This window comes from Juglans microcarpa x Juglans regia, chromosome 4D (assembly GCF_004785595.1).
Source record: "Juglans microcarpa x Juglans regia isolate MS1-56 chromosome 4D, Jm3101_v1.0, whole genome shotgun sequence".
Taxonomy (NCBI): domain Eukaryota; kingdom Viridiplantae; phylum Streptophyta; class Magnoliopsida; order Fagales; family Juglandaceae; genus Juglans; species Juglans microcarpa x Juglans regia.
Window position 1 is genome coordinate 14,003,255 of NC_054600.1, and position 26,423 is coordinate 14,029,677.

General features: G+C 37.8%; 1 protein-coding gene across 1 annotated transcript in view; it reads right to left on the reverse strand.

The window, feature by feature from the left end:
* LOC121259071 (sterol 3-beta-glucosyltransferase UGT80A2-like) overlaps positions 1–26,423 on the reverse strand; it is a 44,465-nt gene that overhangs the window by 10,056 nt on the left and 7,986 nt on the right. The window contains exons 6-9 of the mRNA XM_041160562.1: positions 25,728–25,791; positions 25,439–25,496; positions 25,169–25,346; positions 17,089–17,219 (exon numbers count right to left, since the gene is read on the reverse strand). Coding sequence (XP_041016496.1) covers positions 17,089–17,219; positions 25,169–25,346; positions 25,439–25,496; positions 25,728–25,791 — 431 coding nt within the window. The remainder of the gene's footprint in view (positions 1–17,088; positions 17,220–25,168; positions 25,347–25,438; positions 25,497–25,727; positions 25,792–26,423) is intronic.

A 26,423-nucleotide genomic window follows, 5' to 3' on the forward strand; every position in this document is an offset into this window, starting at 1 on the left:
AAATTGAGGTTTGTTAAGAAACATAATAGAGTGAGCAGAAACTTCATCTAAAATTGAGCAAGGTATGTTGTTAACAAGGTGACAAGCAGTAAAGACCGCATTACTCCATAAACATTTAGGAACATGCATGTGAAGGTAAACGGGCATGAGCTACATCTAGTAAGTAACAATTTTTGCGTTCAGCAACACCATTTTGTTGTGGGGATGTAAGAATATGAAGTTTGGTGAACAATTCCTTTCCTACTTAAGTAGCAAAGGAAGATGATTCATTTAGCATTTTTTTAATGCAAGATTTGAGTTTTTTGTCCATATTGGGTTTTAATTCTTTTTTACGAAAATTTGGAAAATAGAAAAAAGCTTAGATCGTCCTTTAATGAAAACCAAAAACCATGTCATACAAGAATGGTCATCTACAAACGTCACAAAATAATGAAAATTATTTGACTCAATATTGATTGGCCTCCAAACATCATAATGAATATACTCAAATGGACTAGCATGAGGATCAACATAAGGAATGAAAGACATGATGGTGTTTACTGAGTTGACATGCTTCACAAGGGAAAAGAAAAATATTACCAAGATTAATAATCTGTCGTTTCAAAATAGAGATGGAAGGATGACCATAATGACAATGCCACTCAAAAGGGGGAAAGATGATGAGGATGTGAGTGCTTGAGGTAGTTAAGGCTTGAAATCAAGATAATAGAGGCTACCAACTTCATGCCCTATACCAATTTTCATCTTCGTCTTGAGATCTTGAAAGATACATAACATTGAAGACTTTGAGTAATCTTACTAATAGACAACAAACTATATGGAAAACCAGGGACATAAAATAGATGACAAAGAGATAGTCTCCTGGTTCATAAGACCTTTCCGTTGTCCTTTTATCTACATGAAACGTCATCCTCTCCTGTGTAGCTAACAAATTGTGGTGTAAAGTTGTTATTAATGCCTCCCTTGACTACAGATAATCCTCCATTGCTACATTCAGAGTGGTGTCAAGAATGTACTCTACTAGTCTCAGAGGTGCCGTAGACCGCTTGGAATGGTGTCATCTTAGAGGCAAAATGGTGGTTAGCGTTATACCACCATTTTGCTAGAGGCAACCATGTAGACCACTACTTCACCTTCTCACTTGCAAAACAATGAAGGTAATGTTCCACACATTTATTAACCACTTTAGTTTGCCCATCAAATTGAGGGTGGTAAGAGGAACTAAGAGATAATTGAGTGCCCTGCAACCAATGTAATTCAGTACAGAAAGTACTTGTGAAAACTGGGTCATGGTCACTGCTCACAATACTTGTTGGTAATCCATGTAGCTTAAACACAGTAGAAAAGAATAACTGTGCTATGTTTAATGCAGAATATGGATGTGCTACTGCCATGAAATGAGCATATTTTGAGAGCTTACCAACAATCACATAGACTAAATTGTACCCATGAGACAAGCGTAAACCCTCTATGAAGTCCATAAAGATGTTTGTCCAAATCTTCTGAGGAATAAGGAGTGGCTATAAAAGCCCAGCAAGGTGGATGTTTTCTACCTTATTCTTCTGACAAACATCATACTCCTTGATGTACTAATTGATATCCCTTTTCATACCTTGCCAACAAAAATTTCTCCTTGGCAAGTATTCAAGTAGCCAGGGTGACCCCCCACGGGACTACCATGAACATATTCCAATATCTTCTCCTTGAGAGCATAGTTATCCCCCACAATCCTTCCTTTCCTCAATAGTAGACCATCCTTAAGGCTATATAACCTTGTTGAGGTGTTTGGCCTAAGGTTAGCTGCTCAATCACTGCTTAACCCTTTCATCATGCTGGTAGGAGGCTTTGATTTCAGCAAGCCACTTTGGAGAAGTATAAGAAATGAGAGATGAGAACAACCCTTCTTCCTTATACTCAAGTCTACTGCACTAAGGCTCAGTTTCCTATCTTCGAGAAAGTGTATCAGCTACATGGTTCTCATTGCCCTTCTTATATTCTATAGTGAAGTCATACTCAAGTAACTTTGTAATCCATTTTTACCGAGAAGGTGTATCTAGTGACCAACCAATCCTTTTCCTCTCGGGTTGGAGAGCCTCACCTAAAAGTATTTAATCTTGAATCTTTATTTTAAATCTAGCGGATGATTTTTAATTTGAGCTAAGTGTTATAAAACCTTCCAAATATTTTAAAAGCCCAAAATTATTTTTAAATGGGGTATTTTTAATGTTATTGGACCAAACCTAATTTTTTTAAAGCTAGCCTCTTTAATGTTTGGAACCCCGAAAATGATATAGATTTAAAAATCCATTTTATTTAAATGATTTTATTTCCTTAGAAACATTTATTAAAATCCATCATTTGAGTTTATTTTAAAAACTCTTTATTTGGATGGATTTATTTCTCTTAAAAATATTTACTAAGATTAATTATTTCATTTATGTTAAAAACTATACTTATTTAGATGATTTTATTTCTCTTAAAAAAATTTATTAAAACTCATCATTTCATTTTATGATGAAGAATATTATTTTTTTTGGATCAAGAATAAAAGGTTTGATTTTAACACTTAGGCCTTATTTGTTTTCACAGATGAGATGAGTTAAGATAAAAGTTGAAAGTTGAATAAAATATTGTTAGAATATATTTTTTTAACATTATTTTTGTTTTGGGGTTTGAAAAAATTGAATTTTTTATTTTATTTTGTGTGGGAATTTGAGAAAGTTGTAATGATTAGATGAAATTAGATGAGATGAGAATGATTGTGAAAACAAACGAGGCCTTAGTGTATTTCCCTTCCATTTATTTTCTACTCTTTATTTTCTATTAGTCCTCTTTTATTTCCCTTGAGTTTATCTACACCATTGGATTAAAGTTAGGACCCCAAGCTGTAGGGCTAAGATTAGTTGCCCAAAACCCTAATTCCCCTCCCCTCTCTCTTTCCTCTTCCTTTTCCTTCTCCCTTCCCCTTCCCTGAGCTGTCTGCTACAGCCCATGCCCCTGCACTCTCTCTTCCTCCCTTCTTTAGTGACAGACCTCTCTTCATCGCTCCGCCATCGACAAACAACCTCAGGCCTCCGTTGCCACGCCTCTCTCTCCCTTCCTTCCAATCTCTCTCTTCTCCTCCATAGCTCACTCCCACTATTTCTCTCTTTCTCTCCCAACGACAGCGTGTGCCGCCTCAACCCCCAGCCACCAACGTCTATTTCCTCTCCACCGTGCAAAAGCTCTCTCACCTCCACCCTCTCAATTTCGCCCTCCCTCCCGATCTCCTCAATCATGGCAGCTCACACACAAATCTCTCTCTATTTCTTCACTGTGCACGGCTAGAGAAGCCGACCCAAGAAGCACCACCTCAGCCACAAGCCACCGTTGTACACCCCAACTCAGCCCCAACACTTCTCTCTCTTCCTCTATGTTTCTCTATTTCTCCCTCCGCTACTGCCATTTGTCACGCCAGCCACCGTCCACGAACAACCACCACCCCTCGCCATCCAAGAAAACAAGCCCCACACTAGGGCCCAGCCCCAATGCCTGTCTCCTTGGTCACCTCCCGATCTCCCTTCTCTCTCTCGGTTTCTCTCATCTCTTGGCCGCCACCCACGCCAGCAATCACCAAGCACCGCCCAAACATCAAACATCAAACATCCATGGGACTGGCTTGCAAACAACCACCACCTCACGTCGGAAAACACCCAGCCTCACTGTCATAGCAACCGAGAAGTGCAGCCTCTAAATTTTTGGTATATTCCTATTTCCTTATCTCTCCTAGATTAATGTGTTTATGTGATTGAATGGTGTTGTGTTTGAATATATGGACAGATTTTATGTATGTATTGAATGTGTTGGTTGTGATAGATTGAGAAGAAGTGAGGGTGGTTTGTGCTGTGGCTATATGCTGTGTGAAGTGATGGATCAATGTGTAGTTGTTATGTGATTGTGTTAGTTTGTCAGATGTTTGAGTTAAGTGATATATGGATTGAGTATTTGTGTCTGTACGCATTAATAAGAGGCTTATTAATTGAGAATAGGATTTTTGAAAGTTGGGATATTGTGGAGCCATGCGATTGTGTTGTTTATCGTTTATTGTGTTTAAATGGATAATGGATTTAATTGATAATTTAGTTGAAGAGTTGGTTAGGTTTTTTCTTAAATACTATGGTTTATGGATTAGAATTTATATAAGGACTATAAGGTCCAAGAATGTGGACAGATTGTGTTTAAAGTGATCTTTCTTGCATTTTATGCTTGTGTGAAGTATATATGATGTATAGTTGTAAGATGGTAGCTTTTTGGAGATGTATGAATGCTATTAAATAGCGTAAAAATTGTATAAGGATACTCTTGGAAGAATTGGACAGATTTAATATTAAATCTTTGGTTCACTTGTATCGGATGTTTGAGCATGGAAGTGGTTTATAATTACATGGTTAAGCTTGAGTTGGATCATGCTAACTAATTGAATTGTATTGAGATGTTTGATGTGAATATATGATGTTTGGATGGAGATTGATTGTCTTGAAGTGTTGGGGTTAAATGATGGAGTTGTAGTGGAGTTGAAAAACATGATGATGATATTGGTTGTTAATGGACAAATTTGTATACATTAAATGTATTGAGTATGGATGAAACTTGTAAAAAATAAATGAGTGCTGTAAATGAATTTTATGTTGATCTTAGGTGATAAAAAGGGTAAGGTACATGTGTAAATTGATTGGTTGCATGTATTGGACAGATTTTGTGTACTTTGAATGTATTATGTATGGATGGAGTTTGTAAGAACAAGAGGGTACTTAAATGGACTGTATATTGATATTAGGTGATAAAGGAGTATGGTACGTGTATATTCGGTGGATTGTATATGTATACTTGGTTTGTATGTGAGGAAGTGAATGGGGGAACTTGAGTTGGTGTTGCATTGGATTGTGTATGATGGGAGGGTATTGTAATTGTAGTTTGGATTTCATGGTATAGTGGGATTAAGTTGTAGGCTTGTTGAGTGATGGTTTGGAGGATAAAGTGAAGCATTGGAGCTCAAATGAAGTTGGGCTTTTTAGTTTCATATTTTAGGCCTAGGATTCATGAAAATAGTTATGCTTCAAGGATTGAATGATGACTTGTACAAGTGTAATCAAGGGGATGTTATGAATACTTAGAGGTGTAAGTTTGCAAAATTAGGAATATTACGAGGAAGTATGCAAGTAAATAGTTCAAGGAGGTTAATTGGATAGTGATATATCTAAGTTTAGGAAGTTTTAAGTAAATGATAGTTTTATGCAGTTCTAAGTTAAGTTTCATATGTAAATGAAAAAGAAATGACATGAGGTTGTGTATGCATGTAGGTTGCCATCTAATACGCACGTAAATGGACTGCATGAAATGAAAATGGCATGGAATCTAGGTGAGTATTATGTTCGTACTCTTCTAGAGTTTTCTAAATGTTATGAAAATGAAAATGAAATAAAATGCTTTTATAAGAAAAATGTTCTTTTTATGCAATAAAAGAAAAGGAAATATTTTCTTAAAAATGAAACGATATTTTACGAAAGTATGCTAAGGTATTGATGTATAAAGTATATGTATGTAATGGTCTTCTTTGGCAGCCCCGTTTTATGCACCCCAAGAATAGTTGTATGCATGTGTATGGATGTTATATGTAGTACTTATTGTATTAATATTCCATGAAACGAAATGATGAGGTTTCATGCTTTATTTTTATGAAATGAAATGAACTGATGAATGAAAATAATGAAAAGGAAATGACTAAAAGGAATGAATTAAAGGGAGGAAAGGAATGAATGTTTTAACGTATAAAGCTACATAATGGCCATGAGTGAATGAAAGTTGGTACAAAATGAGGAAAAATTGCAATGTCAAGTAGGTAGTACTGGTAGTGCAACCAATGCTACCCCCTAACTAAGGGATTCCTAACCCATAGCCACGGGCGGAATCGGGACCAAAAAACCGCTAACCCCAACACACGGGGCATAACAATATGTACCGGCCAGAGGAAAATGATAAGAGAAATTGGATCTATGAAATGTTTTAGTTCTTTATGAAGGAATGTACAAGGTGGAAAATATTTTTATGGAGAATAAAAATCTTTTTAAAGAAAAACCCAGCTTGTAATGTTTTCAAAGAAAGAAAATGTTTTATGTAAAGTATGTAGATGAATAATTATTGCATGAGTGAAAACCTATGTTGGTATATTTTTACAGTATCAAGTAATGCTTACTAAGTATTCGACTCATTTTTTTTTTTACGTGCGCCCCACCCAGGAATAAAAAGAGGAGAACCGTTAGGACAAACACGGCCCAAGGAAGAGGTGACAGAAGCCTAGGCATCTTTTATGTAATTTATGAAATCATGTTTTGTAAAGAGGACTTTATATTTTAATTGAATGAATTCTGCTGCATAACTCTCTTTTAGATTTATAAAGTAGATTTCAATTTCTAAGTATGAAATCTTTTATATCCTGGGAAGGAAAGGAAAAATTTTTAAAAAGTTTAGTAATTCCCGTCTCACTTTCCAAAACTATTTTATAAAGTCCTACCACAAGGACGGGCATTACATACCTCTGCTTTAGTAAAAACTTAAGGCTCCTGTGATCCATCTTCACCTTAAAAGGTCTCCCTAACAGGTAAGGCAACCACTTCCTCACTACCTGTACTAAAGCCAACAACTATTTTTCGTTAAGTAGAAAGACTCAAAGCTCTTCCTTTCAATGCCTGGCTGAGATAGGCAATAGGTCTATTTTCTTGCATCAAAACAACCCCTACCCCTTCCTCAGAGGCATCACACTCCACAATGAAATTCTTCTCAAAATTAGGGAGAGCCGACACTGGCAGTGAAGTAATCACTGACTTGAGCTTTTTTATTACATCAGTTGCAATTTGATTCCACTTAAAAAATTCCTTTCTAACAAGGCAGTGAGTGGTGCTGCAACGAGACCATATCCTTTAATAAATTTCCTGTAGCATCTAGTTAAACTAAGAAAACCTCTCAAAGACTTGAGGGTAGTGGGAATTGGCCAGCTTAACATGGATTGAATCTAGCCTGGATTAAACTTAACACCATTCTCCGAAATGACATAACCCAAAAGATATTCAACCTCCTTACGCCCAAACTTACATTTTGATATCTTTGCATAATGCTGGTGCTGCTGCAAGATGGCCAGTACTATTCTCAAATGCATCAATGATCTTCAACTGGTTTGCTATAAACCAGAAAGCCATCAGAGAAGACGATAACAAATCTCCTTAAGTAGGGTCTAAATACATCATTCATCAAGCCCTAAAAGTTGAAAGGAGCATTAAGTGAGCCCATAGGGCATTACTAAAAACTCATAGTGACTTTCGTGGGTCCTAAAAGCAGTCTTGTGTATATCCTCCGGTCTGAACCTTATCTGGTGATAATTAGATGGTAGGTCGAGCTTGGAGAAAGTCACAGCACCATATAACTCATCAACAACTGGTATTGGAAATTTGTCCTTAATTTTCTTTGATTAAGGGCTCTATAATCAATACGCATCCTCCAACTCCCATTTGTCTTCCTAACTAGTAGAACAGGACAAGAAAATGGACTTTGACTGGCCTGAATTACCCCAGACTTCAAAAGCTCCTGACTATCTTTTCTATCTCATCTTAGTCACTGGAGCAAATGTTTCTTGATAGTCAACCCCACAGGTCTGCGTGTATCGTTTTGCCACTAGTCTGGCCTATCACATAGGAGTTTTCTAGTCAGCATAAATACCATTCCTATTCCTAATACTTTATTTGAGGCATTATCTAATGAGAATTGGAGAAATGCTATGAATGAAGAGATGCAGGCACTAAGAAAAAAATCAGACATGGGAAATTGCTGATATTGCTAATTTACCACCTGGGAAGAAAGTTGTGGGATGCAAGTGGGTGTTTACAGTGAAGTACAAGTCTGATTTTTTCTTAGTGCCTGCATCTCTTCATTCATAGCATTTCTCCAATTCTCATTAGATAATGCCTCAAATAAAGTATTAGGAATAGGAATGGTATTTATGCTGACTAGAAAACTCCTATGTGATAGGCCAGACTAGTGGCAAAAGGATACATGCAGACCTATGGGGTTGACTATCAAGAAACATTTGCTCCAGTGGCTAAGATGACTTGTACTTCACTGTAAACACTCACTTGCATCCCACAACTTTCTTCCCAGGTGGTAAATCCGCAATTTCCCATGTCTGATTTTTTTTTAGTGCCTACATCTCTTCATTCATAACATTTCTCCAATTCTCATTAGATAATGCCTTAGATAAAGTATTAGGAATAGGAATGGTATTTATGCTGACTAGAAAACTCCTATGTGATTGTGAGAATTTTCTAAATGACACAAACTTTGATAAAGGGTACAATGGGTGTTTAGTGCATTCTCTTGTGCCTTTCCTAATAGCAATAGGAAGATCGTGATCATGAGCTGATGGAGGAGAAATATCGGGACTTACCTCATTCTCAAGATCTGGAGTTGAAGCTGGAATTTGCTCAGGATTAGGGTCCGGATCTCTTCATCTTGAGTAAACCTGCACAAATCTTCTAGAGTCACGAAATTCATCATTCTTTGTCACATTTTGAGATGGTTCAGCAGGTATGGAAGTGGATTGGACAGATTCAGGGGCTGAGTTTGAGGTTTGAGGAATAGAAGGATTCGTTGGTAACTCAAGTAAAAATAAATCTTTGTCCTTATTTTCAATGAATGACAAGGGCTCCCCCTGAAGATAAGGCTGAGTAAAGTATGATTTTTGCTCCTCAAAGGTGACATCAATAGAAACAAAGAACTTCCTGGTGGGTGGATGATAACACTTGTACCCCTTTTGGGTTGATGAATACCCCACAAAAATACACTTAACTGCTCTTGGATCCAGTTTTCCTCTTAGATGGCTATGAATATGAACAAAGGCCGTGCAACCAAAAATTCATGGAATGAGATGATTTGTTATTCTTAGATCAGGATAAAACTGAGAAAGTGTCTCCATTGGTGTTTTAAACCCTAGCACCCTTGATGGCAGTCGATTGATGATATATGTAGCTGTGAGTACAGCCCTTCCCCCAATAAGTTTTTGGAACATTTTGATGGAAAAGGAAGGCTCGGGTTGTAGCTAGCAAATGACCATTCTTCCTCTCAATAATGCCATTTTGTTGTGGGGTATTAATGCAAGAGGATTCATGGATAATACCTTCTTTTTGGAAGTAAGGAGATAAGATACGATTGAAATAATCCCGTGCATTATCCGATCGAAATTTTTTTATTTTAACACCAAACTGGTTTTGAACCATGTTATGAAAATTTGGGAGCACACTGCTTACATCAGATTTGGTTTTGAGGAGAAAGATCCAAGAGACTCTAGTGCAATCATCGATAAAAGAGACAAACCATCATGAACCTGAAACATTTGGAACTGTGGAGGGTCCCCATATGTCACTATGAATCAAAGCAAATGGAACTGAACTTTTCACATTACTTATCGGAAAGGGTACACGTTTATGTTTTGCAAACTCACATACATCACAGAAAAAAGGTTCAAAATTCAGCCCTTTAAACAATGAAGGAAACATAGTTTTTAAAACTCCAAATGATGGGTGCCCTAGTCTAAAATGATGAAGCCAAATGGTGTCTCTATTGAATGATGATAATAGTGACAGAGATAATTTATTCCTAACAATATTTGATATGCCTGATTCCTCAAGATAGTAGAGCCCGTCCTTCTCCCTAGCAAGGCCAATCCTCTTCCCCGAATCCCAGTCCTGAAATACACAATAAGAGGGATAGAAAACCACATTACAGTTAATATCTTGAGTTAGTTTTTGGATGGATACTAGGTTTGTGGATAATTTGGGGACATGAAGAACATTTTTTAGGATAAGAGATGGATTGACATGGATATCCCCTAGATCAGCTACTGTAGTGAGAGAACCATCGGCAACGACTATTTTTCGATTGCTTGGGCATGGGGTATAAGTGTTAAAATGTAGTGAAGAGTGAGTCATATGATCCGTAGCTCCTGAGTCAATAACCCATAGATTCCTAATAGGTTCATCTGAGACATTTAATCTTTGAGAAATAGAGAACTCGCCTGAGAGTGCAAGAGAACATGCACCAGTAGGCTTCTCAAATGATCCCAAAAGTCCACTGAATTTCTCAATCTCTTCCTTATTGAGCTCAACGAGATTTTGGGAATTTTCTTGATGTTGCTGATTTGTGGGTTGAGTCGTGGTGAAGTAGGCCTGGTTTGGATTCCTCTGCGATCCTCCTTGATAACCCCATTCTTTGCTTGGTGGTTTACCATTCAATTTCCAACAATTTTGTTTAATATGCCGTGGTTTCTTGCAATAAGTGCACCAGTGGGCATCTTTGTTATCTCGTCCCAAGCTTCTTATTGGATCTCTCTTCATGTTCTCTTGTATTGGTTGCTATTTTGTTTTAGTCACCATGGTTGAACCTTCCAGAACTTGGGGTTCCAGCATAACTCCCCTGTGACTTTCCTCAGCACGAATCAGAGAGATAGTCTCATTGAGAGATGGTACCTCTTCTTCGCCAAGAATTTGGACACTGACCTGATCGAATTCTACGTTGAGTCCTGCGAGGAAGTCGTAGACTAGATCCTTTTCAATAAAACTTTTTAAGATGGCAGTATCTGATGCACATTTAGTCTCTATGCACCAGTAATGATCAAGTTCCTGCCACAGATTTTCCAGCAAGTTGGCATATTCGGTTACAGTTTTACTTCCTTGTCTAATTGCACTGGTCTTGACCTTGATCTCGTATACTTGAGCTGCATCACGGGCCTTCGAGTACGTCTGTCGAACCGCATCCCAGATTTCTTTAGCTGTGGATAAAAACATACAAGTGTCGCTAATCTCCGGGTTCATCGAATTCCATAACCATGACATAATCATGGAATCTGCTTCATCCCACGCATCATACCTTGGATCTCCTTCCTTTGATCTAGTCCCTAGGAGATGGCTAAGCGTTCCCTTTCCCTTCAAATAGGTTCGAATAAATTGAGACCACTTCAAGTAGTTCTTTCCGTTCAGCCTATATGCTACCTGAATGTTTTGCAGGTCACCGGATGACTGATGTGAAAGTGTGTCCTCAGATTGTGCCATAGTATTGGATACTTTGATTTCAGACATTGATTCACGGCAATGAAGGCCAAGAATCCCAGAAAAGAGCCTAAAGCTCTGATACCATGTGGGAAAAATGAATCAATCGTATTATTTCAATTGCAGCCTTTACACAAACTATATGTACGATTACGTGGCTGATTTACAGAGCTAATTACAAGGAAATAAAATAGGAAACTTTCCTTCCTAAAACAGATTTCTATATCAATGGGATTCCTTAATGGTTATTCCCTAATCCTAGGAAAGTCAAAGATACAAATATATAGGTTTCCTAATATACCAAAGATTGAGGGAATCAATTATCTATTTTCCACAAGTACCAGAATGATTCCCACCTTTATGGTTAACTACAGGAAATGTGTTATTTGTATTCAACAACTCTTCTTGTAATCTTGCCAATCCAAAGGCTGATAATAAATTGTTGGTAATATCGGCCCTTAGCTTGCTAAAAAAAAACTCAATTTATAACTTTCAGGTAAACCCTTGAGTCAATTAGAAATTACCTCAAACTATGCCTTGTAAACTGCCATGGTCGTGGTCTGCTTCAACCACATCAGAGCCTCCATTGGATCATCATATGGAGCACTCCCAAAACTCACTCGCAAGGCTTTGGTAAATGCATCCGAATTCTGAAAATAGCCAGAATCTTCAACATCTTGGAACCATACCAAGGCATCTACTAATATGTGACAAGTAGCCAAGCAAAGCTTCCGCGGTTAAGCCCTATGGTGTTATGAGAAATATTGGTTGGCTGTGTAAATCCAACCATTTGGATCTGTTCCATCGAAACTTGGAAACTCAAGCCTAACATTTATGGCAAATCCTGCTGCACTCTGACCCGCTGCTGAAGTTTCTGCTTCATCATCCTCTACTCTTCAATTTGGCCCATTATATGGTCATTGGTATGAGACTGGAAATTCTCATTAAGCTGCCTCAACTGAACCATTATATCCTTCAAGGTACTTGAGTGTTCATCTTGTACTTGCTTCTGCTGCTCCAACTGCCTATTGGTACTAGCAAGTGACTCCTACAGTTGAATGATTCGAGTACCCCCCCGCCATCTTAGATTCTTCACAGCTGCCCTCCAGATTGCAACTTCTCTAATACCAACTTGGCAGGACTCTTGGCAGAAAATGATTAGAACAAGAAAGAAAAAGAAAGAAATCAAGAACAAAACTTGACTGGCTTATTCGAGGAAGCCATAACCTCCAATCCCTTCATTCAAGAAAAATCACAGAATGAGTCCTCTGTATTTACATGGAACCCTTTTTATACAATTTACACCCAACTCCACATTCCTGCTACCATACGTGTCCACACCTACTGCTATATTTCTTTACAACCCAAGTGTTCCTTAATTATAAACCATCAGACCACATGTCCTTCTCCAAAGTCACCCTGAGCTAACATACCACTAGCCACCACAAAAGAGCTGGCACACACAGTCGAGCCCCTACCAACCAAGAAACCACAGCATCAAAGTTGTCAACTCACCAACCTGATTTTGACAACCACCACGCCTCTTTTTTTTTTTTTTTTTTATAAGTATTATATATATCAATAGGAGGAACTAAGTACACTGGATGTATACAAGAAAATCCCTAACCATACCAGAGAGCTCCTATTGCCCCAAAAGCCCACGAAAAACTACCCAACATACATCAAGCCCAAGATAGAATAACTCACCACTCTCCAACCCCAACCCCATGTTTCCCATAGCCCAACATAAATCACACCTCCCAAAATACCCTCTATACGAAAGACTACCCAACACACATCAACCTCGATGCCCTCGACTTGAGCTACCACCCTTAGCGTCATAGTTGATTGCACTAAAAAGATGCTTCCACTCCCTGCTTTTCTTGAAACTTGATTTGGTATCACGCAAGTGCCTTGCCTCAATCACAGTGATTAGAGCTTTAAACTGATCTTCACATCCTCCATGTGAGATTCCCACAATATGCTGAATCTCATTAACCTTTTGCAAAACCCAATCCGAAGATGATTCATCTATATTGTTTACTCAAGGAAGAGATACCAAGGGGACAACATCTTCCCCCGATGTAGCACCCGACGTAGATCCAAATGGTACCAACAATAAACCCTTGTTCAAATCTTGTGCCTCCTCAACAACACCAATGGTACTCTTCATTGGAGATTCTGGGTTGGCAACAAGTCCCTTCACCTCTGGCAACCTTGTGTGTGCAACTTCGATGGACCCTTTAGACGTCGGCGTTACACCATGATCACAGGACGGAACCAGAGGCAAGGGACACATTGTTGTTATCTGTGTCTTCCCACCATGCTCCAAGCCTTCCACAGACTCTACTGCTGTCGTGGACTTCTCAGATACCCAACCTGTCGCCTTTTCCGCCATTATGATTGGGGACAAGTTAAAAGCCTCCTCCAAGTGTTCCGTAGAAGCTTGCGTGCATTTATGCATGCGAGTTGTTGTCACCGACGAAAGAATGCCTGCGTAGGGGTCGTAATTGGCGACGAAGGTTACCAGCCCCGAGATAAGGGTCTTATTTGGCACAGGACTTCCGTTGGACTGTGAAATTGGCCCAGAAGTGGAGCCCTTCTCAAACACGGGCCAATGGAGCTTCGGCCTCCATTTTGGGCTTATGCGGCCCAGCCCAAGTTTGGTCTTCCCTTTGCCTAGCCTCAAACTACTACACCCAGTAGCATTCCTTTTTCCTATTTTTAGAGGCCTTATACGTTGGCCCAAGCCCAGGCCCAAAATTTTGATTATCTTAAAAATCCAAGACTTTATCTCCTTTCTAAACAATTTCAAATCCTCCTTCATGCCCGTTACCTCCTTTTTTAGACTATGCAGATACCCCTACAACTCATTTTCTCCTGGACAGCTATCCATTTCAGGTAATTGGATAGCTGAAAGTTCCCCTGCCATGCCTCCCTTTTTGTGTTTTTGTTCAACCGCCAGAGGATGACTCGGAACTGCATGGCTGCCGCCCTCTTCCCTGCACCACCCATTGCCACCTCTGCATACGACTTAGACTGCCTCTCCTTCCCCTTCTCTACCTCTCTGTTTATATGTGATGCAAGGACTAGAGCCTTCTTAGCCAAACTTTATTTTAACTCCATAGAAAAGCTCTTCTAACCCTTTCCTTCCACTCTTTCCGGGATCGCTAAGAGACCAAGACCCCCCCTACTACCACCATAGTCAGTTACTTCCAAAAAATGCCCAAAAGAATTCGACCTCCTATGAGCAAACAGAGCTTTGATTCCGTCCCTATATTTCTTGAAGAAGTATTTCCTTCCTTTCGATAAAACACGTTCTTCCACTGTACTGGCCAGCCAACAAGCACTGGCATGACTAAGCACCATCTCCTTGGTTGCCTTTGGCCCCTTTCTGTGATACGACAATAATTTCCACCCTCCATAGACAATATAAACACCTTTGATTCTATTAAAAGGTGTTTTAAGAGTCCCCATCGTATAAACCCTCCCAAAGCTATATAAACACCTTTCATCGGATCAAACCACCACGCCTTTTTAAAAAAATGAATTGAATAAAAGAGACAAAGAAGTCAAAGCCTCTTTGATACCATGTCAAGATTAGGGTTGAGAGAAAAGGAAGGGTAGACCGAAAAACATGTCATGCCCTCTCACTATTGCAACACACACACACATATACACTATGGAGTACATTTTACATTATACCCTCATTGGGTATTATGCCCTCTAACAGTAACAAAGGAGAGTTGGCCCTATTTAGGACCATGGCCCATATTCACCTCTCTAATATCATTTCTTCCCCTAAATAGCATAATACTCCCTCACACATACATTTGTTATGTTATACATGTCAAAACTATCTCAAAGCACTTTGCCTCATTTCATCTTCAATTGGTGGCACCTTCGTAAAAATAACTATTTATCTTATCATTTAGAGTGTTGCACGCATCCAGCTATGCATCCTCACTCTACTAGCAATTTCCTAGATATGTTGTTTCTTCATTCCATGTATTTAATAAAATTATTCTTTTTTGCAAAAGTATTACAACTAAAATATATTAGTACTAAAAGGTAATGCTACATCATGACAAACAGTCTATCCCTTTTGATGTTGTATGTTTCACAAAATTTATAATGCTAGAATGTGACTAGATGGCTGACTTAAAAAGCCACCTGCAAGCACTTTATGCCCATTCATTACGGATAACACTTTAATCCTTTGTTAATACGCAGATACTGGCACAAAGTCAATGCTTATTCCACCAAATACCAACATTGCTTCTTCTCCGGGAAAAGAAGTTTAGGACCCAAGTCCTTCTACCTCCACACAACACTGCTCCGTTTTGCTTTCACCCATTGTAGAAAATTCCCCAAAGCTGCCTCCCGCATAAGTCAGGGCCCAGGTGAACTTTCCAATATATGTGCTACACTCATGAATGACTAAATTAGAATAGAAGAGCTTGCCCTGTCCATAAGTAAATGTTCATAGTAGCCTCATTAGATTGTACATCTTTCTTTGTCTATCCAGATACGCTACAATCCCACATCGACTAAGTATGGGATTGGTTGGCGGTTTATAAGCTCCTAGGCAGTCTTCCCTTATAAGCCGGTTTTCAAGAGTGAGTTCTACCTAGTGGATTCATAACAAATAGTATTAGAGCCACTCTCGTATGCAGTCCATGTTGGCATGGTTGCAATCATGCGGCACAGGGGGTAATGCCGGCATGGTAGTGTTCGTCAGGGCCAAGGAAAGAACTAGCGCACAGCCAACTCGTGTGGGCGCTGGGACCGCCGTGGATGTCGGCTGCAGAGCGTGGTGGTTGTTACAATCCCACATCGACTAAGGCTACGTTTGGATATTGAACTGAGTTGAGTTTAGTTTAGTTTAGTTGAGATGAAAGTTGAAAATTAAATAAAATATTATTAGAATATTATTTTTTAATATTATTATTATTTTGAGATTTGAAAAAGTTGAATTATTTATTATATTTTGTATTGGAATTTGGTAAAGTTATAATGAGTAGATAAGATGAGTTGAGATAAGTTTGGGATCCAAACATACCCTAAGTATGGGATTGGTTGGTGGTTTATAAGCCCCTAGGCATCCTTCTCCTGTAAGCCGGTTTTCAAGAGTGAATTCTACCTAGTGAGTTTATAACAAGATAATAGGTAGGAGCATAAACTGAAACATTTTGGAGCTAAAAAGATATTCCCATTTCAATCTCCTTACTTTGGTGGGTCTTTTTGCTTGGGCAAACAGAAAAAATTGTCTGAATCGATGTTTTGTTGTTTTCCTTTAATTAGGTTTAAGCCCGATGAGAATAATATTCTACAACTTGTAATTCATTTATTTTTCAAACCGACCCATTCACTAGCTATTATTTGATACCCTTCATGCTAGGAAAAATACGTGAAAGGTCAATTTATTATATTTCTATTATTGGCGTCATCCACGGTCATCTCCTTGGCAGCTAAGAATAGATTGCTTTAAAGGGCTGAGGTTGGCATATAATTCTGGTCAGTACGTTATGGCTATCTTCTTTGGATCCTAACTAGAAATATGACAATAAAGTATTCATCCTCCCAACTAATGCTACCTAGTACCTTATCAAGTAGATAACACAATGGCCACATCTAAAAGCCCTCTTAAGAAGATGCAGCAAGGCATAGGGAAAGAAAAGATAAGCTCTCTACCTTCAGTATCTATATTGCATGTTGTTAACCTTCTACCGAATATATCTTCCATTATTGATCTAAATGAAGATATGAGATGAAGTATAATCTCTTAGGAATATGGTATAATATAAACATTCATCAATATAATAAATCTCTATTTATTAAAAAAAAAGGAGCAATCAAATAAAAAGATTGCCAAATATTTTCTTGGATGTTATTTTTCACCAATATAGACACACACACACACAATATCAAAAGCAAAAAAGGAGGGAAAGAAACTCACAAGGCTACCAAACCCAATGTAGATAGGCTCTTTACCAGCTTCAAGCCATTTTACTAATGAGTCTGCAGGTTGATAATTTGATGCAAGGTCCAGAAAACAAAATCCAACTACATCAATGTTAGGTCCCCAATCTGCAAAATAAAAGGATTTTATTTCGTAACATCCTTGAAGAAACAACACCACTAGCAAATCTACCAGTGATGAAGATATCAGAAAAGAAACCAAAATAGATGCAGTGCACCAAAAACATTTTAACATTGAACTCGATAACTTTGAGAAAGATGTTAAGGGAGGATTCATGGCAGAAGACATGAGATTCAGCTCGTATCATTACATGAAGAAGAAAAGCCTTATATTGAGAAAGAGAGTAGTAATACATAAAGGAGTAACCTTCCACCCAATAAAATGTCGTTTGGTAATGGTACAAGTGTAACCAGGTAGACCACATGAATGTGAGTATGCATGTAACTAATATGATAGACCATATGCAATAAGAATGGTACAAAAATAATATCTACCCCAGGAACCATGCTTGAACTCATGATTCTAAATTTTTCAATAAAAAAAATTCTAAGTTGCAAATGCACACACGATTATTCTTGAATCCACAACCACAACCACGTGATTGTGCTGTTGGAGTAATAGCACATTAGTGAGGTTTTACATACAGAAAATGATGGTTGACAATACGAAAATTGCTAAAAGACTATAATTTGTATTCCTTCTAGAAGCCTTCCTCTATTATCTCGCCACGCATCAATACTATATGACCCTGGTGCTACTCCATTTCTAGCAAATATGTATGTTTAGGGGGGAAACCCTGAACCCCTCGAATACATGTATCTATGGCTACACCAATAGGAGAGCACATGATGGGTCCATACTTACGAACTGTTTAGTCGAGATAAAGGGAAAGTTTTTTAAAAAATTAGTTAACCAAATATTTCTTCATAAGAACTTCAAATATTTCTTCAATCAGGAGTTTGAAGATGAGGGCAGTGTACATGGCTGGAATTGTTGAAAGACTGACTGCAGCATTAATTATCACTTGAGCAAGGCGAATGTGGTTGCATCACCCTCAATAGGAGATCTTCTTTGAGTACTCTTGCTACCATGTAAAATCCTTAAAGACATTTTGATGGAAATAGAATGATTCGAAATTGTGATGGTACAAGATGTGCAAGCTGATTGAGCAACCTCGTGCTTGGGTCAAAGCTATTGGATCAGATAAGGGCTGCCCACGCTGATGATGCAGGATCAGTGAAGCTTAAAGTGGAGGTACACGAGGGAAAGAAGCCAAAGTTCATATTGATATATGATGACACCTCTAGTTTAATGGGAGCTTGTTTGTGCCTAACAAGGAGATTCAAGAGTTGATCTGGAAAGAAGCACAATGCTCTTTCTATGCTATTCACCCTGGTAGCACCACTATATACCATAAATCTATGACAACATTGGTAGTGTGATGGGATAAACTGGGATCTAGAAAACTTTGTAATTTAGTGTTTGACATGTCAATAGGTCAAGACCAAACACCAAAGCTCCTCAAGGACACTATAGCAACTTTCGATTTCAGTTTGGACTTGGGAGGAAATCTATATGGACTCTATGTCAGGTTTTCCAAAGGTACTAGGAAGGCGTACTCAATCAACAAGGTGTTAGAGTTGTACACCAAGGAGATCGTCTACCGACCAAGATAGTGTATGACAGAGACACTCGGTTTACCTAAACTTTTTGGAGGAGTGTATAGAAGGAGCTAGGAACCAAATTGACACATAGTACCTCCTTCCATCCATAGACCGAAAGATCAATCTAAGAGGACCATACAGATTCTAGAGGATATGCTTCGGGCCTACATTATAGATTTAAAGGGAAGTTAGGTAGGTTCCTAGCTCTAATAGAATTTGATTCTAACAACCGCTACTAGGATAGCATCAAGGTTGTGCCCTATGAGGTTCTATATGCCAATCTCTGCTTTATATAGATGAAAGTTAGCAAATGGAAAGTGATGAGCCACGAGGTAATTCAAGATGTGTGAGAAGGTGGTATTGTCAAAAAGAAGTTGGCAATAGTACAAGAAAAGACAAAGTATGCTACCTACAAAAAAATAAAAAATAAAATAAAACTTTAAATTTTAACTGGGAAGCAATGTATTTCTGAAGATCACTCCGATGAGAAGGGTAATGAGATTGAGGAAGAAAAGACAAGTTGAGCCCAAGATAAATCAGTCCATTCAAAATATTAGAGAGGATTGGAGCAGTAGTATATCGAATGGTACTATCACCATAACTATCGACCATACAAGGTGCCTTTCACATTTCTATGCTGAGGAAGTATGTCCCAAATCCTTATGTGCTGAAGTACGGTCCACTAAAGTTCAACAACGACCTCACCTACGGGGAGTTTTTAGGAGTCTTGGCATAGGTCCTACGCAACAAGACTTTCACGATGGTCAAGGAATCAACTTTGGAGCATCAAGGCAACATGAAGGAGAAATACCTTTATTTGTTCAATTAAGGTAAGAATTCGAGGACAGATTTTTTATAAGGGAGGACATTTGTAACACCCGAGCCCTAGTTCCCTAGTGCTGGGATGGAATTTTATCTTTGGCCCACAGGCCTATGATCTGTTACACCATTCATTGACTGACTTCCCTATATACAAGGTTAGTTCTTGGCCCAATCTAGAACGTTAGCTGCCAGCATAGGGTATTAATTTATAAATTCTTACAATTCTTGTTTTAAACCCATGAAACCCTAGAACATAATTTTCGATATGAAAATTGGGAAATTATGAAACCCTAGAACAAACACTTAGCCAAAACCCCCATTTTGCTAGGAATCCTAATCCTAGACAAAACTAATCTAGGAGCTCTTAGTCTCATTGACTGTTGAGACTCCTAGGTGAACTAAGAGAACAAATCCCCATAGAACGCTCAACTTACCAAGATTATGGACTACCATCACTTTTGCCTCCACCCATAAGATTTATTTAAACCTTGACTTTGGTTAAATCATAAAAGATCAAAACCATGACGCCATCCAGTCAGCACTTATTAGAATTCTACTAAAAAACACAATCTCAAACCTTAAACCAAGGTGCCGCACACTCCTCATTTAGAACCCTAAGAATCCCCAACTCATTTAATCTAAAACACAACCATGAAAAGATCCTACATCACCTCTAGGATACGTGTGGTAAAGCTAATTCATTGGTAGCCTTCTTTTCTAATTACTATATCGTAGAGCTTATTCATTATATATTATTTTTTTTATAAGTAAAAAAATATTATATATCAAAGGAGAAACCAAGTACACAAAATGTATACAAGAAAACACCTTGCCCAAAATGACCCAAAAAGCCCCAAATGACCCAAAAAGCCCGTGAAATAAATAACCCAAAATACACCAGACCAGTCCCCAACCCTTGTTTCTTGTAGACCTAAAACTCTACCCGAACACCCAACCCCAAACCCTTGATTCCCATCTTCACAATGTCCTCCCTTTAGACTTCCTTCTAGTTGAGCTACCACCCTTAGCGTCGTAATTATTTTCCCAAGAAAGACGCTGTAACTCCCTGCTTTTCTTGAAACTTTTGGTTTCAAGTGCGTGGCTTGCCTCAATCGTAGTGATTAGTTCATTGAATTGGTCTTCACATCCTCCATGTGAAATTCCCACAAACTGTTGAATCTCGTTAACTTTAGGCAAAATCCAGTCCAAATTGGTGGAAGAGACACGAAGGGAGCAACATTATCCCCAGACACAGTATCCAAATGCACTCCCGACTCTAGGCATTCATCTACATGAGACATCAACTCCAAACCCTTTGGTCCTCCAGCAAAAACGCGACGCATTTTATACAAGTTTCATAAGGAGAAGGCTTATTACCATGTGAATTGGGATTTTCTTTTTTATTTACTTGGGAGATGTGGTTTTGGTGAGAGGTGGTGTATGTGCATTAAGCATTGTGTATATGCTACTAGATTTTCTGTCTTGGTGACTAGTACTCCTATTGGTTTTTTAAACAACTCCCATGGATTGAGACAAGGGGACCCGTCAAATCCTTTCCTTTTTGTTATCGTAACAGATGTGCTTAGTTGGATGTTGGAGGCCATTGTTGGTAGCTATCTCTCAAGTTTCTCAGTCAATTTCACTAACAGTGGTTTTGTCAATGGCTCCCACCTGCTTTTTATGGATGATGCATTGCTTTTTTGTGATTTAGACCAAGGCCATATTTGTTCAATTCTACTTTCTTTTTTTTAAGTTGTTTCTAGCCTAAAGGTGAATCTTGAGAAATCCAAGATGGTCCCAGTAAGTTCCGTGCATAATATAAGAGGATTGGCTAGTATCATGGGATGCAAGGTATCTTCTCTAAATCTCTGCCATGAAATACCTTGGTCTTCCCCTAGGAGCTGCTTATAAGTTGAAGGCAATTTGGGATGGCTTCATCGAGAAGATTGAGAAGGTTGGCAGTCCAGAAAAGGATATATTTGTCAAAAGGGGGAAGAATCACTTTGATTAAGTGCACTTTTCTAACCTTTCTACATATTTTCTATCATTATTTCCTTTCCCTGCAGGTGTGGCTTATCGAATTAAGAAGATTATTTGTACTTTCTTTTGGGGAGTAATTGGGGAGGAGGCCAGGTTCCACTTATTTCGTTGGGATCAGGTTTGCTCCCCAATATTATAAGTGGAAGGTTCAAGGTCCGAAAGTTGAGGACTTTGAGTAAGGCGCTTCTTGGTAGCTAGTTATGGCAATAACATGACTAATCCTAAGTCCAAGGGTCAAGAACACAATCAAAGAAAGGGAGCCATTCGAGAGAGGGGGGGGGGGGGGGGGGGGGGGGGGGGGGGGGCTTTAATCAAGTGAAAAGTGCATGGTGTGCGATTGCTGAAAAAAATAGGAATGGGGAGATTTTGTTTGTTAGTTACTTTAGATTTGTGGCTAGTGAGGGATCTAGATCCAATTTTGGCGCAAAAATTGGTGCAGAGATCCTACCCTCAAGATTGCATTCCCTACCCATTCTAGATAACTTTGGATCAGGATGCTTCGGTGGCAGATATTTTGGACCTAATGGTTCTTTATACTGAAATATTCGTTTTCTTAGGGCTGCCCAAAATTGGGAAGCGAGGACTATTTATGAACTATTTAGATTGTTGTATGATGTGAGCATCGCTAGTGGGAAGATGGACAATTTGCTTTGGATTCAGGATGGTAACAAGAAGTTCACAATTCAATCTTTGTATTAGGTAATGTTAGGTCAAATCCTTTCCTGTGGAAGTGCATTTGGAGGAGCAAGGTGACTCCCAATGTAGCTTTCTTTGGTTGGATGGCTTCCCAAGGGAAAATTATTGTTAAGAATTGGTGCTATATCTATGAAAAATGTGGTGAATCTATGGATAATTTATTACTTCATCGTGAGGTGACATCTTGTGCACTTAGGCTATGGCTTTTTACTTGTTTTAATAAAACATAGTTTTACTTATTAAAAAAATATATAATAATATATAATTTAAGAGACAATACCAAAAGTAGTTTAAAAACTTAGCCAATTGATCTATTACAACAAGAAAAGAACCTGATGTAGGAAAATTGTGGATGAGATGTTGATAGGCAGCATGCCTACATGACTGGGGCGGCAAGTCAAGCCAGCCAAGCCTTGGCCAGCTTGACACAATGGATCTCCTAGAAATGCTCCTAAAGATAATGTTAGAACGTTAGAGAAAGCTTATTTATTATTATTATTATTATTATTATTATTATTATTAAAAGATCACATAAATGTAATTGTTCCTCTCAAAACTGTTGTTTACAATTATTGTATGGTAAAGCTCATTTGTTGATAAGCCTTGTTGAGGAGGTATCCTTTATTATAAGAGAAATGCTTTAGTCACAAAGAGATTTCACAAAATAAACTCACAAACTGACGTGGCTTGATGTGATATGTCAAATTATAAAGCTACCTTTATTGTAAAGTAGATTTAACGTATCACATGAGGTCACGTCAGTTTGTGAGTTTACTTTTGTAAAATCTATTTGTGGTTATAGCACCTCTCATGGTAAATGAATAAATGAATGAAAGAAAGAAAGGAAAAAGGATTGAAAAGTTAAGTGATTGAATATTGTATGATGACAGATAACGAGGTGAATGGCATGAATGCCTCATTAGATGTGCGCCTGGTTATATCCCTCATCTTATTGATTTTGTAATTGGTTCCAAACCCCTGCACACAAGGGGGAAATTGTGTGAATGTTAATGTTTTTTATGTAATGTGATGTATGAAAGATTTTTAAGATGTGCATGATGGTTAAATGCAAAAGCTTCATTAAGTCATGATTATGTTTACTTTGTGATGTATTGTTTAGTGCGTATTCACACTCTTGTTTTTATGTTTTGAGAGTCCAGGTGAAGAAATATATGATGATGAGTCCACAGGTCAGGAGTAGCTTATGGAGATTGAGACTGAACAGACAGTTTTGTATTAATGTGAGAAGTTTATTTATTGGTTATGGAACTTGTATGAATAGCCCAAGACATAGTTTTTCAATAAGTGCTACCGTGCTTTTTATTAATGAAGATTTTGAATTGTTTTAAATGCTACAAAATCTTTCGTACCTGGCTCATTTGTAATGGTTCTATTAGTAGCAATCCTAACACTGGGAAGGGGGTGTTACAGCTAAAGAATAGTGAAGACGAATGAAAGATGAGTGGAGCATTCTGATTCATGGATTTGATCTTGATGTTGTTCTAATCAAGAGAAAAATATCTTTTTCCTGTTATTGCATTTAGATTTCAACCCATGACGAAAAGAAAAAAAAAAAAAAGGTCGGTGATTTTTTAAACATGTGTTTTGATGTTTCAAGAACAAACCAACGTGGAAAGGGGAAGTGGCAAAACTACAATGATTTTAGTTCAAATATATGGCTGCAATATATACGAGACTTCTATGGAAAAACTAGTGAACACTTCAAGGAGAAAAAGACTCATTTGGAGACTAATGCTCATTTGGACACAAAGACAAAGGAAACTCACCTTACTAACCAAGAGAACAGTTAACTTATGAGAACATTCATGCCCTCGTGTCTAGACTTAAGGGGCTCTCTATGTTCAGGTACATATTAGTAAATACAAACGAAAATAGTGCAGTCACAACAGAGCACCTAAACTACATTGTCTATAATTCCACCCAGTAGTTTTAAGAGTACACAAGGACACAGAAATGTCAAGAAAACCAGGCCACATTCATTTTAAAAAAAATGCAACCAAAAAGACAAAGCCAACGAACTAATAAGGTTGGGCCACACAATCCAAAGTGAGGCAAATAAGGTCTGGAAATCATAAAACTAAGTGACAAGGGATAGTCGAATATTGCCAAAAGGTAGCTTTTCCAGGAAAGTTATACACACCGATAATGACAAACAATGGCATAACAAATTGACCCTTAAGTTTACCAACCGTGAAAGGCCTTCAAATTGTCACCAGCCCGCACCATTTTTAATCCAGTGGATGATGCAAGATAAATCAAGCAATGTTACCCAAAACATTTATCCAAAATTTTTGAGGAGTCCAATAAAAATACAACACATCCCAGATAACCATCATATTCATTAAGTTTTAACAATGGCATGATAAGGTGTCAAATTATGCTATCAAAATTGTTGATTGGAGTATATAAAGAAGAGCAGTAATGAGTACCGAAGAAATTATTAAGCGATCATGGAATCAAATTTTGATGAGATATGGCACCATTTACAATACATCCATTCAATCTAAAAATTTTAGCAATAATTTCATATATCCCAACAAATATACAAACAATTTAAACTCAGCCAATTAGACATTTTAGAATAACACTAAAGTAACATTAGATAATATATTTAAATTGCAGGTTAAAAAGAAAATAGTTATACTGCCGTTGAACTGTGGCATTCTTAACTTCTTTTTTATTAATTATTTAATAATTTACAAAATAGCTTGATTACCTATCAAAAAAAATAATTTATGAAATTGCTGCAAAAATGAAGTACGAATACTAGCACAAAGTCAAATAGAAGTCTAATGGAAATGTGAAAATATCACCTTTAGGTTTTGGAACAAGTTGAGGACTCCATATATATCCATAGGGGACATCAGGAGGGGAGCTATAGGATCCACTTAGATATGTAACAGGCCTTATACCTAATGTTTTTTTCCTAAACTCGTTAATGATATCCCTTATTCCAAGCCAAACCATCATATCAACAATTTGATAAGAAAGCTGCAAAAAGAAACCCATCTTATATATAATTATATTGCAAGGAGAATTACTTGAAGGAAAATAAAACTAAATGATGATTAACAGAAACTCACTCTATATAAAATTTGTTGTCTCACTCGAGATAGAGGGTGGGGGAATTCACTAGTAGGCCTGAAACGAAAAAAAGAGTCCAATGTCATGAACTCATGCGAATATTCCCAGTAAAGTTGTTACATACAGTTAATATATATAGATATATATGTAAGAATGAAAGAGAATAACTGTTTTTGGCAACCATATAGCTTGTCCTATCATGTTTCTCTGAGAAATATTTAATACCAAAATAAACAAAGCATACATAGATTAAAATGTTTGTCTGCAGCAAAAGAAAACAAGACTTACGTCCATGGCATTGTGAAAAATACATGAAGTGGTACTTTTAGTGCCTCCGCAACATGAGTATGTCCTGAAAAAGTATTTGAACCTGTCAACAGCTAATTAAATGACTGCAATCAATGTATAGAAAATAAACTTTCTTTGGCAACAGCCTAAACAGGAAGGAAAAATTATCATTATTTCTACTTTTTGACAATGTATAGAACATGGTCTTAAGCACACGTACAAGCTAACAAAAGTAGACTGGTCTAAAACATGATAAGAAAAACATCCTGCAGAATGGCTTTGAATTCCAGTTTTTATGAAGCAAACAAGCTTTAATTCAAGCAGGTTTAATAGTTGGACCCACTTAAAAAGTCACGCTGTACTGTACACATCTGTTATTATAACCAATAAGAATTATCTAAACATAAACAGACTCCAAATCATATAATTAAGTTTTAACTGAGAAGTCTTTCAATTCTTGTGAATCATATGGCTTCAATTACAAGCACACCCATATATGCACATTGCAAACAGAAGTGTTAGAGAAAAAGGATACCTGTCCCTATTCTAGAAGGTGCTGAGCTATATAGTGAGGTTCTATTGTATTTTGTGATTGTATCTAGTTTTTTGTCTTTGTTTTTCTCCCTACTTCACTAAGCAGTTGGGTCTTAGTTTCACTCAGATTCCTCTTAATGAAGCTCTAAACAAGCTGTTCTT